Below are 16,674 nucleotides of genomic sequence, written 5' to 3' on the forward strand. Positions count from 1 at the left end.
AGTCACCATCACCAAGTTAGTAGAACTTCGTGATGAACTATGGTATGCAAGGGATGACGAAAGTAATCCCCGAGCTCTTCGTGATGCTGAAATCGGCGAAGGTAGAAATCAAGAAAAACATCAAGTGTTGATGGTTGACGAGACCACTTCAAGTGTTGATGGTTGACGAGACCGCTAGTTTCAAGAAAAGGGCAAAGGGAAAAAGGGGAACTTCAAAAAGAACGGCAAGCAAGTTGCTGCTCAAGTGAAGAAGCCTAAGTCTGGTCCTAAGCCTGAGACTAAGTGCTTCTACTGCAAAGGGACTGGTCACTGGAAGCGGAACTACCCCAACTATTTGGTGGATAAGAAGGATGGCAAAGTGAACAAAGGTATATTTGATATACTGATTATTGATGTGTACTTTACTAGTGTTTATAGCAACCCCTCGGTAATTGATACTGGTTCAGTTGCTAAAGAGTAGTAACTCGAAAACGGGAGTTGCAGAATAAACAGAGACTAGTAAAAGGCGAGGTGACGATGTGTGTTGGAAGTAGTTCCAAGATTGATATGATCATCATCGCACACTCCCTGTACTTTCGGGATTAGTGTTGAAACTAAATAAGTGTTATTTGGTGTTTGCGTTGAGCATGAATATGATCTAATCATGTTTATTGCAATACGGTTATTCATTTAAGTTAGAGAACAATTGTTGTTCTGTTTACATGAATAAAACCTTTATGGTCATACACACCAACGGAAATGGTTTGTTGGATCTCGATCGTAGTGATACACATATTCATAATATTGAAGCCAAAAGATGCAAAGTTAATAATGATAGTGCAACTTATTTGTGGTATTGCCGTTTAGGTCATATTGGTGTAAAGCGCATGAAGAAACTCCATACTGATGGGATTTTGGAATCACTTGATTATGAATCACTTGATTATGAATCACTTGATGCTTGCGAACCGTGCCTCATGGGCAAGATGACTAAAACGCCGTTCTCCGGAACTATGGAGAGAGCAACAGATTTGTTGGAAATCATACATACAGATGTATGTGGTCCGATGAATATTGAGGCTCGTAGCAGGTATCATTATTTTCTGACCTTCACAGATGATTTGAGCAGATATGGGTATATCTACTTGATGAAACACAAAGTCTGAAATATTTGAAAAGTTCAAAGAATTTCAGAGTGAAGTGGAGAATCATCGTAACAAGAAAATAAAAGTTTCTACGATATGATCGCAGAGGTAAAATATTTGAGTTACGAGTTTGGCCTTCAGTTAAAACAATGTGAAATAGTTTCACTACTCACGCCACCTGGAACACCACAGTGTAATGGTGTGTCCGAACGTCATAACCGTACTTTATTGGATATAGTGCAATCTATGATGTCTCTTACCAATTTACCACTATCATTTTGGGTTATGCATTAGAGACAGCTACATTCACGTTAAATAGGGCACCATCAAAATCCGTTGAGACGACGCCTTATGAACTGTGGTTTGGCAAGAAACCAAAGTTGTTGTTTCTTAAAATTTTGGGGTTGCGATGCTTATGTGAAAAAATTTCATCCTGATAAGCTCAAACCCAAATCGGAGAAATGTGTCTTCATAGGATACCCAAAGGAGACAGTTGGGTACACCTTCTATCACAGATCCGAAGGCAAGACATTCGTTGATAAGTATGGATCCTTTCTAGAGAAGGAGTTTCTCTCGAAAGATGTGAGTGGGAGGAAAGTAGAACTTGATGAGGTAACTGTACCTGCTCCCTTATTGGATCACAGAAATCTGTTCCTGTGACTTCTACACCAATTAGTGAGGAAGTTAATGATGATGATCATGTAACTTCAGATCAAGTTACTACCAAACCTCGTAGGTAAACCAGAGTAAGATCCGCACCAGAGTGGTACGGTAATCCTGTTCTGGAGGTTATGTTACTAGACCATGACGAACCTACGAACTATGAAGAAGCGATGGTGAGCCCAGATTCCGCAAAATGGCTTGAGGCCATGAAATCTGAGATGAGATCCATGTATGAGAACAAAGTGTGGACTTTGGTTGACTTGCCCGATGATCGGCAAGCAATTGAGAATAAATGGATTGTCAAGAGGAAGACGGACGCTGATAGTAGTATCACTATCTACAAAGCTAGAATTGTCGCAAAAGGGTTTTCGACAAGTTCAAGATGTTGACTACGATGAGAGTTTCTCACTCGTATCTATGCTTAAGTCTGTCCGAATCATGTTAGCAATTGCCGCATTTTATGAAATCTGGCAAAGGGATAAACAAAACTGCATTCCTTGATGGATTTATTAAAGAAGAGTTGTATATGATACAACCAGAAGGTTTTGTCAATCCTAAAGGTGCTAACAAAATATGCAAGCTCCAGCGATCCATCAATGGACTGGTGCAAGCATCTCGGAGTTGGAATATACGCTTTGATAAGTTGATCAAAGCATATAGTTGTATACAGACTTGCGGTGAAGCCAGTATTTACAAGAAAGTGAGTGGGAGCACTACAGCATTTCTGATAAGTATATGTGAATGACATATTGTTGATCGGAAATAATGTAGAATTATTCTGCAAAGCATAAAGGAGTGTTTGAAAGGAGTTTTTCAAAGATAGACCTCGGTGAAGCTGCTTACATATTGAGCATCAAGATCTATAGAGATAGATGAAGACGCTTGATAAGTTTTTCAATGAGTACATACCTTAACAAGATTTTGAAGTAGTTCAAAATAGAACAGTCAAAGAAAAGAGTTCTTGCCTGTGTTACAAGGTGTGAAATTGAGTAAAGACTCAAAGCCCGACCACGGCAAAAGATAGAAAGAGAATGAAAGTCATTCCCTATGCCTTGGCCATAGGTTCTATAAAGTATGCCATGCTGTGTACCAGATCTATTGTATACCCTACACTGATTTTGGCAAGGGAGTACAATAGTGATCTAGGAGTAGATCACTGGACAGCGGTCAAAATTATCCTTACTGGAATAAGGATATGTTTCTCGATTATGGAAGTGACAAAAGGCTCGTCGTAAAAGGTTACGTCGATGCAAGTTTTGACACTAATCTAGATGACTCTAAGTCTCGGTCTAGATACATATTGAAAGTGGGAGCAATTAGCTAGAGTAGCTCCATGCAGAGCATTGTAGACATAGAAATTTGCAAAATACTTACGGATCTGAATGTGACAGACCCGTTGACTAAAATTATCTCACAAGCAAAACATGATCACACCTTAGTACTCTTTGGGTGTTAATCACATAGCGATGTGAACTAGATTACTGACTCTAGTAAACCCTTTGGGTGATGGTCACATGACGATGTGAACCATGGGTGTTAATCACATGGTGATGTGAACTATTCATGTTAAATCACATGGCGATGCGAACTAGATTATTGACTCTAGTGCAAGTGGGAGACTGAAGGAAATATGCCCTAGAGGCAATAATAAAGTTATTATTTATTTCCTTATATCATGATAAATGTTTATTATTCATGCTAGAATTGTATTAACCGGAAACATAATACATGTGTGAATACATAGACAAACAGAGTGTCACTAGTATGCCTCTACTTGACTAGCTCGTTAATCAAAGATGGTTATGTTTCCTAGCCATAGACATAAGTTGTCATTTGATTTACGAGATCACCTCATTAGGAGAATGACGTGATTGACTTGACCCATTCCGTTAGCTTAGCACCCGATCGTTTAGTATGTTGCTATTGCTTTCTTCATGACTTATACATGTTCCTCTGACTATGAGATTATGCAACTCCCGTTTACCGGAGGAACACTTTGTGTGCTACCAAACGTCACAACGTAAATGGGTGATTATAAAGGTGCTCTACAGGTGTCTCCAAAGGTACTTGTTGGGTTGGCGTATTTCGAGATTAGGATTTGTCACTCCGATTGTCGGAGAGGTATCTCTGGGCCCACTCGGTAATGCACATCACTATAAGCCTTGCAAGCATTGTGACTAATAAGTTAGTTGCGGGATGATGTGTTACGGAACGAGTAAAGAGACTTGCCGGTAACGAGATTGAACTAGGTATCGAGATACCGACGATCGAATCTCGGGCAAGTAACATACTGATGACAAAGGGAACAACGTATGTTGTTATGCGGTCTGACCGATAAAGATCTTCGTAGAATATGTGGGAGCCAATATGGGCATCCAGGTCCCGCTATTGGTTATTGACCGGAGACGTGTCTCGGTCATGGTTACATAGTTCTCGAACCCGTAGGGTCCGCACGCTTAAAGTTACGATGACAGTTTTATTATGAGTTTATGTGTGTTGATGTACCGAAGGAGTTCGGAGTCTCGGATGAGATCGGGGACATGACGAGGAGTCTCGAAATGGTCGAGACGTAAAAATCGATATATTGGACGACTATATTCGGACTTCGGAAAGGTTCCGAGTGATTCGGGTATTTTTCGGAGTACCGGAGAGTTACGGGAATACGTATTGGGCCTTATTGGGCCATACGAGAAAGAAGAAAAAGGGCCTCAAGGGTGGCCGCACCCCTCCCCTTGGTCTGGTCCGAATTGGACTACGGAAGGGGGGCGCCCCCTTCCTTCCTTCTCTTTTTCCCTTCCTCTTTTCCTATTCCATATGGGAGGTGGAATCCTACTAGGACTAGGGAGTCCTAGTAGGACTCCACACTTGGTGCGCCCCCTCCTAGGGCCGGCCTCCTCCTCCCTTGCTCCTTTATATACGGGGGCAGGGGGGCACCCCAGAGACACAACAATTGATCCTTGAGATCTCTTAGCCGTGTGCGGTGCCCCCCTCCACCATATTACACCTCGATAATACCGTTGCGGAGCTTAGGCGAAGCCCTGCGTCGGTGGAACATCATCATCGTCACCACGCCGTCGTGCTGATGAAACTCTCCCTCAACACTCGGCTGGATCGGAGTTCGAGGGACGTCATCGAGCTGAACGTGTGTAGAACTCGGAGGTGCCGTACGTTCGGTACTTGATCGGTCGGATCGTGAAGACGTACGACTACATCAACCACGTTGTGATAACGCTTCCGCTATCGGTCTACGAGGGTACGTGGACAACACTCTCCCCTCTCGTTGCTATGCATCACCATGATCTTGCGTGTGCGTAGGAATTTTTATGAAATTACTACATTCCCCAACAAGAAGAACTTCAAGAAGGACGACAAGGGAGTTGCCGCGCCCGGTAAGCCAGTTGCCGGGAAGAAGCCAAAGAATGGAGCCAAGCCTGAAACTGAGTGCTTTTATTGCAAGGGAAGTGGTCACTGGAAGCGGAACTGCCCCAAATACGTAGCGGACAAGAAGGCCGGAAACACCAAAGGTATATGTGATATACATGTAATTGATGTGTACCTTACCAGTACTCGTAGTAGCTCCTGGGTATTTGATACCGGTGCGGTTGCTCATATTTGTAACTCAAAACAGGAACTACGGAATAAACGGAGACTGGCAAAGGACGAGGTGACGATGCGCGTCGGGAATGGTTCCAAGGTCGATGTGATCGCCGTCGGCACGCTACCTCTGCATCTACCTACGGGATTAGTTTTAAACCTCAATAATTGTTATTTAGTGCCAGCTTTGAGCATGAACATTGTATCTGGATCTCGTTTAATTCGAGATGGCTACTCATTTAAATCCGAGAATAATGGTTGTTCTATTTATATGAGAGATATGTTTTATGGTCATGCCCGCTGGTTAATGGTTTATTCTTGATGAATCTCGAACGTGATGTTACACATATTCATAGTGTGAATACCAAAAGATGTAAAGTTGATAACGATAGTCCCACATACTTGTGGCACTGCCGCCTTGGTCACATTGGTGTCAAGCGCATGAAGAAGCTCCATGCAGATGGACTTTTGGAGTCTCTTGATTGCGAATCATTTGACACGTGCGAACCATGCCTCATGGGTAAGATGACCAAGACTCCGTTCTCCGGAACAATGGAGAGAGCAACCAACTTATTGGAAATCATACATACCGATGTGTGCGGTCCAATGAGTGTTGAGGCTCGCGGAGGATATTGTTATGTTCTCACTCTCACTGATGACTTAAGTAGATATGGGTATGTCTACCTAATGAAACACAAGTCTGAAACCTTTGAAAAGTTCAAGGAATTTCAGAGTGAGGTTGAGAATCAACGTGACAGGAAAATAAAATTCTTACGATTAGATCGTGGTGGAGAATATTTAAGTCACAAGTTTGGTACACACTTAAGGAAATGTGGAATAGTTTCACAACTCACGCCGCCTGGAACACCTCAGAGAAACGGTGTGTCCGAACGTCGTAATCGCACTCTATTGGATATGGTACGATCTATGATGTCTCTTACCGATTTACCGCTCTCATTTTGGGGCTATGCTTTAGAGACTGCCGCATTCACTTTAAATAGGGCTCCGTCGAAATCCGTTGAGACGACACCGTATGAATTATGGTTTGGGAAGAAACCTAAGCTGTCGTTTCTAAAAGTTTGGGGATGCGATGCTTATGTCAAGAAACTTCAACCTGAAAAGCTCGAACCCAAGTCGGAAAAATGCGTCTTCATAGGATACCCTAAGGAAACTATTGGGTATACCTTCTACCTCAGATCCGAAGGCAAGATCTTCGTTGCCAAGAACGGGTCCTTTCTGGAGAAGGAGTTTCTCTCGAAAGAATTGAGTGGGAGGAAAGTGGAACTTGATGAGGTGATAGTCACCCCTTCCGAACCGGAAAGTAGCGCAGCGCGGGAAAATGTTCCTGTGGTGCCTACACCGACTGGGGAGGAAGTTAATGATGATGATCATGAAGCTTCGGATCAAGTTACTACTGAACCTCGTAGGTCCACAAGGACACGTTCCGCACCAGAATGGTACGGCAACCCTGTCATGGAAATCATGTTGTTAGACAACGGTGAACCTTCGAACTATGAAGAAGCGATGGCGGGCCCGGATTCCGACAAATGGCTAGAAGCCATGAAATCCGAGATAGGATCCATGTATGAAAACGAAGTATGGACTTTGACTGACTTGCCCGATGATCGGCGAGCCATAGAAAACAAATGGATCTTTAAGAAGAAGGCGGACGCGGATGGTAATGTGACCATCTACAAAGCTCGACTTGTCGCTAAGGGTTATCGACAAGTTCAAGGGGTTGACTACGATGAGACTTTCTCACCCGTAGCGAAGCTGAAGTCCGTCCGAATCATGTTAGCAATTGCCGCATACTATGATTATGAGATATGGCAGATGGACGTCAAAACGGCATTCCTTAACAGCTTCCTTAAGGAAGAGTTGTATATGATGCAGCCGGAAGGTTTTGTCGATCCTAAGAATGCTAACAAAGTATGCAAGCTCCAGCGCTCAATCTATGGGCTGGTGCAAGCATCTCGGAGTTGGAACATTCGCTTTGATGAGATGATCAAAGCGTTTGGGTTTACACAGACTTATGGAGAAGCCTGTGTTTACAAGAAAGTGAGTGGGAGCTCTGTAGCATTTCTCATATTATATGTGGATGACATACTATTGATGGGAAATGATATAGAATTCTTGGAAAGTATAAAGGCCTATTTGAATAAGTGTTTTTCAATGAAGGACCTTGGAGAAGCTGCTTATATATTAGGCATCAAGATCTATAGAGATAGATCAAGACGCCTCATTGGTCTTTCACAGAGTACATACCTTGACAAGATATTGAAGAAGTTCAATATGGATCAGTCCAAGAAGGGGTTCTTGCCTGTATTGCAGGGTGTGCAATTGAGCACGGCTCAATGCCCGACCACGGCAGAAGATATAGAAAAGATGAGTGTCATCCCCTATGCCTCGGCCATAGGGTCTATTATGTATGCCATGCTGTGTACCAGACCTGATGTAAACCTTGCCGTAAGTTTGGTAGGAAGGTACCAAAGTAATCCCGGCATGGAACACTGGATAGCGGTCAAGAATATCCTGAAGTACCTGAAGAGGACTAAGGATATGTTTCTCGTTTATGGAGGTGACGAAGAGCTCGTCGTAAAGGGTTACGTCGACGCTAGCTTCGACACAAATCTGGATGACTCGAAGTCACAAACCGGATATGTGTATATATTGAATGGAGGAGCAGTAAGCTGGTGCAGTTGCAAGCAAAGCGTCGTGGCGGGATCTACATGTGAAGCGGAGTACATGGCAGCCTCGGAGGCAGCACAGGAAGCAGTCTGGATGAAGGAGTTCATTACCGACCTAGGGGTGATTCCCAATGCATCGGGCCCGATGACTCTCTTCTGTGACAACACTGGAGCTATTGCTCTTGCAAAGGAGCCCAGGTTTCACAGGAAGACCAGGCATATCAAACGTCGCTTCAACTCCATTCGTGAAAGTGTTCAAAATGGAGACATAGATATTTGTAAAGTACATACGGACCTGAATGTAGCAGATCCGTTGACTAAACCTCTCCCTAGGGCAAAACATGATCAACACCAGGACGCAATGGGTGTTCGATTCATCACAATGTAACTAGATTATTGACTCTAGTGCAAGTGGGAGACTGTTGGAAATATGCCCTAGAGGCAATAATAAATGGTTATTATTATATTTCTTTGTTCATGGTAATTGTCTATTGTTCATGCTATAATTGTATTGTCCGGAAATCGTAATACATGTGTGAATACATAGACCACAACGTGTCCCTAGTAAGCCTCTAGTTGACTAGCTCGTTGATCAACTGATAGTCATGGTTTCCTGACTATGGGCATTGGATGTCATTGATAACGGGATCACATCATTGGGAGAATGATGTGATGGACAAGACCCAATCCTAAGCATAACATAAAAGATCGTGTAGTTTCGTTTGCTAGAGCTTTTCCAATGTCAAGTGTCTTTTCCTTATACCATGAGATCGTGCAACTCCCGGATACCGTAGGAGTGCTTTGGGTGTGCCAAACGTCACAACGTAACTGGGTGACTATAAAGGTGCACTACGGGTATCTCCAAAAAGTGTCTGTTGGGTTGGCACGGATCGAGACTCGGATTTGTCACTCCGTGTGACGGAGAGGTATCTCTGGGCCCACTCGGTAATGCATCATCATAATGAGCTCAATGTGACTAAGGCGTTAGTCACGGGATCATGCATTACGGTACGAGTAAAGAGACTTGCCGGTAACGAGATTGAACAAGGTATTGGGATACCGACGATCGAATCTCGGGCAAGTAACATACCGATTGATAAAGGGAATTGTATACGGGGTTGATTGAATCCTCGATATCGTGGTTCATCCGATGAGATCATCGTGGAACATGTGGGAGCCAACATGGGTATCCAGATCCCGCTGTTGGTTATTGACCGGAGAGGCGTCTCGGTCATGTCTGCATGTCTCCCGAACCCGTAGGGTCTACACACTTAAGGTTCGGTGACGCTAGGGTTGTAGAGATATGTGTATGCGGAAACCCGAAAGTTGTTCGGAGTCCCGGATGAGATCCCGGACGTCACGAGGAGTTCCGGAATGGTCCGGAGGTGAAGAATTATATATAGGAAGTCAAGTTTCGGCCACCGGGAAAGTTTCAGGGGTTACCGGTATTGTACCGGGACCACCGGAAGGGTCCCGGGGGTCCACCGGGTGGGGCCACCTATCCCGGAGGGCCCCGTGGGCTGGAGTGGGAAGGGAACCAGCCCCTAGTGGGCTGGGCGCCCCCCCATGGGCCTCCCCCCTGCGCCTAGGGTTGGAAACCCTAGGGCAAGGGGGCGCCCCACTTGCCTTGGGGGGCAAGGCACCCCCCTGGCCGCCGCCCCCCCCCCCCACCAGATGGGGTTTTTGGCCGGCGCCCCCCTCCCAGGGGGCCTATATAAAGGGGGGGGAGGGCAGCAACATCTCAGCCTTGGGCACCTCCCTCCTCCCCTGCTACACCTCTCTCTCTCGTAGAAGCTCGGCGAAGCCCTGCCGGCATCCCGCTACATCCACCACCACGCCGTCGTGCTGCTGGATCTCCATCAACCTCTCCTTCCCCCCTTGCTGGATCAAGAAGGAGGAGACGTCGCTGCACCGTACGTGTGTTGAACGCGGAGGTGCCGTCCGTTCGGCACTTGGTCATCGGTGATTTGGATCACGGCGAGTACGACTCCGTCATCCACGTTCATTGGAACGCTTCCGCTCGCGATCTACAAGGGTATGTAGATGCACTCCTTTCCCCTCGTTGCTAGTATACTCCATAGATGCATCTTGGTGAGCGTAGGAAAATTTTAAAATTATGCTACGATTCCCAACAGACTTGTCATCATTGCGGCCCATGGTCACTTCTGGCCCGTTAACAGCCCGCTAAGTACTTGGGCCGAACTACGGCCCGGTGTGTTTCCGGCCTGTTAAAGGTCCTGCTTCATTTAGGCCCATTTATTGGCCATTGAAATTTTCGGCCCATAAACGACCGTGAAGGAATTGGGTTATATTCGGCCATGTCTGACATTCGGCCTGTTAGAGGCCCACTATAGATTTGGGCCACTTCCAGCCTGTTGTGTTTTCCGGCCTGTTAACGTCGGACGAAATCCATGGGCCATATGTGGCCCAACGTCACATTGGGCCTATTAATGGCCCATATAAAACTGATACTAATCAAGCCCGACCGCACTTTTGGCCTGGTAAAGGCCCGTGTAGTGCCTAGCTTGGTTTCCATCCTAACCGTGTCAAGAGGCTAGATAGGTTGAGTTGTGCGCCGTCGGTTGTCCAATGGATTGGTCACGGAAGGAATTCACACGCACCGCTAGGTTGGGATACATCTGGTGATATATCAACTCAAGGCCTGGTGCAATACGTTTATCTCTGGGATGATGTGCAGTCAATGCATTTCAATCCATATTCTCACGACCTGAACGATCTAGTAGTGGCGACCAGAGGTTTACGCACCCTCCTTAGCCTACCGCCTGATGTTCGGTGGCTAGGGTCGTATCCCTTGTGCCAATGCCATTTGGAAGAGTTGAGCCCCTCTTACTTGCAAAATTTTCATGAATTGTGTGTGGACATCGGGGAGACGTACAAGGAGGGACCTACAAGATCAGCCATCTACCTGCTACTTGTGTGATCAGGGCGAAGATACAATGGACGGGACCTCCTATTTGGCGTAATGCGCGCCGCAAACAAGCAGAACGCACCCGACCTCCATCGGCATCCCTTTTGGGCCGGGCCATGTGGGCGGGACGCGCCCTGCTTTTTTCATTTCATTTTTTCCTTTTGATTTTTTTTCGTTTTTCATTTTTCCTTTTTAAAATAATTCGGGATTTCAACATAGTTCCAAATTTCAAAAATTGCAAAAAAATATATTGAAAACCATATAATTTTCATGAATTAAAAAAAATGTTCATGACTTTGAAAAAAAATCATGAGTTTGAAGAAAATGTTCACATATTCCAGTACTGTTCGATAATAAAAAAAATCATGATTTTGAAAAAAATATGTGTATTAGAAAATGTTTGTGAATTTGAACAAAATGTTCGTTAATTCAATAATTGTTCGTGATTTTTTAAATGTTTCTGAATTTCAAAATTTGTTACCAAATTTCAAAAAAAGTTCATCCCTTCAAAACATGTTTGCTGATTAAAAAATGTTCATCAATTTGAAAAAAAATCATGCATTTCAAAAAACCTTTGTCAAAACATATAAATGTTCGTGAATTTTTAAAAAAATGATCGCCAATTTAGAAAACTCTTCACGTTTTCAAAAAAAATTGCGAAGTTGTAAAAAATGTTCGTGAATTTAAAAAATTATTCGCCAATACAAAAAATATTCGTGAATTTGTAAAAAAATGGTTGCAAATCCGAAAAGTGTTCTCACGAATTTGTAAAAAATGTTCGTGAATTTGCATAGTGTTTACGATTTTTTTCATAAAAATTTCACTAATTTGTAACAAAATTTTCATGTATTTTTTAAATGTTCGGGATTCGAAAAAATGTTCATGATTTTAAAAAATATTTGTAAATTTACAAATAGTTCATGATTTTAAAAAATGTTCACGAATTTGAAAGATGTTCACAAAATGAAATGAAAAAGAAAGAAAGAAAGAAAATATATAAATAAGTAAATAAATAAATAAAGAAGAAGAAGAAGAAGAATAAAAGTTAGAGAAAAACATGAAAAAGAAGGAAAACATAAATGAAAAAAGAAAATAAAAATAGAAAATACAAAGGAAGACTGAAAAAGAAAATAAATAAATAACCAGGCCAAAATAGAAATGAAAAAGAAAATACCGGTTGAAGGAAGGTTTTAGAACCTTCGCAAAACCGATGGAAAAAATCAAAATGGGCCGGCCATACCCTGGACACGCGGGTGGGTGGGGTGTGCGCTAGGTCGCTACACAGCGACCGACGCGGCAAATAGGAGGTATATTCTCATGGAGTGCAGCTTCTCTAGAAAGTTGTGAGGACATGCAATTTCTGAACAAGTTTAGTAACACAACAAACCCAATAGCAGGTGTGTATGAGGCAGTCCAATCAAGATCATTGCAATTCCGTGCTTGTAACAGGCTACGGACATACCGGTTTGCATGGCAATAAATCTTTTGTTTGTCAAATTACAACAGTACAGGTTCCTTTACGACAACAATATATGTGTCTTTGTCCAAATAACTTCTGAAGAAACTAATCAACCATGTGATGTGAACCTAGTGCCACTATGCTCTCATTTATGCGGCAGCCAGTTTCTTGTTTGTAGATCTCAAACTACTTCTCAACTGTATCCTGATTTATGATGCCGCCATAATGCATTCAATTGCTTGCTTGCAGATGCCAGTCATTGTCTCTTCCGGTCCATACACCTGCAGTTGTTCAAGACATAATCAGCTCACCTGTACAGGGATAGCGGCTCTGAACCACCAACCAGAAACAGATGGACTTTCATTTTCGGTGAGTGTTTTATGTTGAACAAACCGATGAAGAATTTTTCATAGCAATGGAAATATTCAGCGTGAGCTTTTTGCATAAGATTCCTAGGAGATACTGACTACAACAGTACCTCAATCGGAACACCGATTTCTGCACCAAGCTTGCGCATTTTCGCCAGTCCAGTTTGGTAATTTGGACCGCCTCGTCGAACATAGAGGTGCATCCTGGATGCCTTTAACTTGGATTCCTGAAAGTATATTTTATAGCGAGGTGGCAAATTAGATGCGGAAGTAAAAGGAGAATACAACACTAGCCAGAGTTGCAGGTTAAGTGCTACTATATACCTTCTCTCTTAATGCCTGAATGATGCCACTAAAAGTGGCAGCGACATCAGTGAAGTTGGCTATACCACCTCCAATGAGAAGGGCTCTCTTGCGGCCATCAGGGTCCGCAGTCGCACACTGCATTGAATAATATTGTTAACATATTAACCTAAATGAAGTGAAGAGTAGTGTCATAAAATGTTATCTTGAATGCTTACATCAAGTACTACTCTAGCATACTGCACAACCTCCTCCTGGTTGGGAGCACCACTGTATTCTGCATAATTTCCTAACTCTGAAGCATATCCCAAATCTCCAACCTGGCAAACCAAAGAAAACTTTAGTCATGTATACAAGCCAATTCTGATCAACAGATGCTAACTTCACCGTGAGGCAAAAAGGCGTGCTTACCGTGTCAGCGTATATGACACTGGCACCACCTCCAGCAACCATTGTCCATATGCGTCCCTTTGGGTTCAAAACTGTGAACTTCAAAGACGCGCTGGTCTGAAAGAATGGATACCATACCACAGTCAACGCATAGCTCAACAAATCATACAGGTCAGTGCAAGTATTTATATTACACACGTGTGCAAACCTAGGTAATGTTAGTAATTGGTAATTCATACTTCAAGTGGAAAAAGGAAAAGAAAAAAAAAGTGTGATTCCAGATGTTGGATAATACCTTATCGTCCAGCTCATGGATAAAACTTTCTGTAGAACTGAGAACTCTGCCAAATGGTAGAGGGAATTCTAAATTTCCCCACCTGCAATTTTATCAGAACTGTTTAATACAACAATCACATGGAGAATCATACCACTGGGGATCAAGAAACTAACTTCTTGAAGTTCTTGAAAGATGCAGTGTCATCCAATTCTCCTCTCATGTCCAGCGGATATGGCTCCCCATTCACCATGGTGAATGGGTTCATCTCAATAAATGAGAAATCTAAGTCTGCAAAAGAGGAGCAAATTTATTGTGAATATGGGAAGCCGAGAAAGCTAATGATGAATAACATTACTACTAATGACAAGTAGGCCCTCTCCAAATCTGCAGCACCTTGGAAGACAGCAAACACTCCTTTAATGAAATCACCAATCTTTCCGCGTGCCTGATAAACAAACAGACAGTGAAACTATTATCCACATGTGACAGACAGCAAGCTAATAAAATCAACAACGCAAGGTAATGAGGTAAGTAGTGTTACAGTATAGGTACCTCCAGTGGAAGGGTTGCAATCAAGGGAGCACAAGCATCAGGTGTCATTGGCTTCTCAGTCGGAAGAAAGACTGTCTTAACCTTGTCCCAGTTCTCCTCGATTTCAATGCCTCCACATTCCGAGAAGCTAATGGTGCTACCCAACCTTTCGGACACAACTGAAAGGTAGTACTCTTGATCGTGGGGGACAAACGGCTCAACTATGAAGGTGGTAATTGGAGCTTTGCAGCCACCCATCTCGACCTGAATAGATCAAACATGCACACATAGATCAGAATTCACTTTGTTCTCATGCACACAAAGCATAAGAATGGCCTTCAAGTACCTCGACTCCCAACCGCTCCTTCACAAACTCCTTGACTTGGGCTACATCCAGGTTGAGTGCCACAAGGCCACTCTTCCCACGCTTCCCGAACAGCATGTCAGGCTTCACAACCAGTTTGGTGGTCGACAGCCATGGATGCTGGTTCACAAGCTCCGCAAAGTCCGTCGATTGTGTGACCTTTCAGTAAACAACTTACAGGATCAGATCAGTCAAACAAACCTTGTCAGATATCAAATAGTATAGATAGACCATTTCAAATCAGAACCATTATTTAAGACTGGAGTCACTCGGATTACGATCTATGTTTTCAAATGTTCAGATTTCGATTTATGTAAACCAGGCCTATGGATTCGGAGTGACCGCAGACTCCAAAAGTAACAAAGAAATGATGAATACCCAAAAGTAACAAAAGAAATGGTGAATACCCAGAGTGTCACTGTCACCCTCCTGCGTATCACACAGTGCAAGACATAACTAACCATTTGCAAATAATCCACAAACTATATCACACGGTGCAGGACAACTTCGGATCTAAGTAAGACGACAATAATTTTTGAAAGATTTGTTGCACCTAACACAACCGCCAGTACTAAACTGCACCTTTGGCCTTATTCCCAAAGACCTCACGAAGAACAGTTCCAGTAATAGGACTCTCAATCACCAATGCAGATAAATTGCTTCTTGGCACGATCTCGAGCCAGATCTCCATCCTAAACGAGGAAATGTTTCGGCCCTAAACTTATTAGAATGACAGTTCTGCATTGGCTTATCACTGCTCGTCCGAACTGGATCAATGCAATCTTCCAGGCCGCCCGGATCATGCGAGAATATGCAGAGATCCAACCAGGTATCGCTCAAAAAGAAAAACTTATCGAAATTCCAGATCAGAGTGGGTGGTGACTGACCTGGGCGGAGAGGATGTGCAGGTCGATGCCGGCCAGGCGCTTGAGGTGCTCCTTGAGGAGGCGCTTGGAATCGTACTCCCGGATCTTCTTCCGCGCCATGGCTTGGGCTCCCGGAAGGCCCGAAGGCTTATGGTGGGTAGAGCGCGCGCGAGGTGCTGTGGACTCGAAGCGGAGTAGAGCGATGGTAGGTGCCGGTGTGCTTGGTGCCGGTAGCGTAGCACGACCAGGAGGTTATATAGCAATGTCTTGTGTTAGATGGGATCCAAGCAACCAACCAATGTAGAAAGAGTGCTAAAAAAATCAATGTACAAAGAAAAATAACGAAAATGCAAAGGTGGACATGGGTACATGTGCACCTCTTATAATGTAAAATCTAAAAAATAGTTAAAAATCAAATTGTTCAAGAAAATATTTGTCAACAAACTGGTTGATTGTTCCACTCTCATGTGAAGTTTAGCAAAGAAATGACATTCGTGGTATTCTTAACATAGAAAATAAAATTGTCTCTCAAGAATGCCATAAGAAATCAAAGACGTCTTACAGGGGATGTGCAGCCATGCATTCACTAATGGATTTCTCATCATCCCTTGCACTGCCAAAGACCTTTTCCAATTCTACAATATGCAGATGACATGTTGATTTTGCTTAAGGGCAATGTTGACTAGGCTAGAGCAATTAAGAAAACTCTCACGGTATTTTTGGAATTCTCTGGCCTTAAAATCAACTATCTTAAGAGTATGTTTGCGTCTCTCAATATGGATGATGTTTTGGCTACGAAAGTCACGCAATTTTTGGGCTGCCCGATTGGCTCCCTGCCCTGAACCTATCGTGTTTGCCCTTGTCCACACATAAGATTACGCAACACCTGGCACAACCAGTGATTCGGAAGATTGATGGATGCCTACTAGGGTGGATGTCTGGCCTCCTGGCCTGGGCGATAGATTGAAAAGATCAATGCGGTACTATCCGCAGTCCCGTGACATTTCATGGCATGCGTTCTGTAGGAGATATGCCCTAGAGGCAATAATAAATGTTATTGATTATCTCCCTGTTCATAATTATGTTTATGTTCCATGCTATAACTGCAATGATTCTCGA

General features: G+C 43.5%; 1 protein-coding gene across 1 annotated transcript; it reads right to left on the reverse strand.

Moving 5' to 3' along the window:
* Positions 1-12,401: 12,401 nt before the first annotated feature.
* LOC109750159 (ATP-citrate synthase alpha chain protein 2) lies at positions 12,402-15,830 on the reverse strand. Its single transcript, XM_020309112.3, has 11 exons — positions 15,577-15,830; positions 14,672-14,848; positions 14,347-14,589; positions 14,188-14,239; positions 13,968-14,082; positions 13,813-13,894; positions 13,539-13,634; positions 13,346-13,447; positions 13,149-13,265; positions 12,935-13,051; positions 12,402-12,737 (listed from the first exon to the last, which is right to left on the reverse strand). Exons 1-11 carry the CDS (start codon positions 15,673-15,675, stop codon positions 12,666-12,668), a joined length of 1,272 nt encoding a protein of 423 aa, XP_020164701.1. The 5' UTR covers positions 15,676-15,830; the 3' UTR covers positions 12,402-12,665.
* Positions 15,831-16,674: the final 844 nt, after the last annotated feature.

The sequence above is a fragment of the Aegilops tauschii genome, chromosome 4 (genome assembly GCF_002575655.3).
Source record: "Aegilops tauschii subsp. strangulata cultivar AL8/78 chromosome 4, Aet v6.0, whole genome shotgun sequence".
NCBI classification, from domain to species: domain Eukaryota; kingdom Viridiplantae; phylum Streptophyta; class Magnoliopsida; order Poales; family Poaceae; genus Aegilops; species Aegilops tauschii.

Bases quoted from the DNA above. Each gene is read 5' to 3' on its own strand.
- LOC109750159 (XM_020309112.3), bottom strand. From the start codon at position 15,675: ATGGCGCGGAAGAAGATCCGGGAGTACGATTCCAAGCGCCTCCTCAAG. The intron at 14,240-14,346 runs GTACCTATACTG...TTTGTTTATCAG, and splicing joins TTGCAACCCTTCCACTGGAG to GCACGCGGAAAGATTGGTGA. The intron at 13,266-13,345 runs GTAAGCATTCAA...TATTCAATGCAG, and splicing joins ATGCTAGAGTAGTACTTGAT to TGTGCGACTGCGGACCCTGA.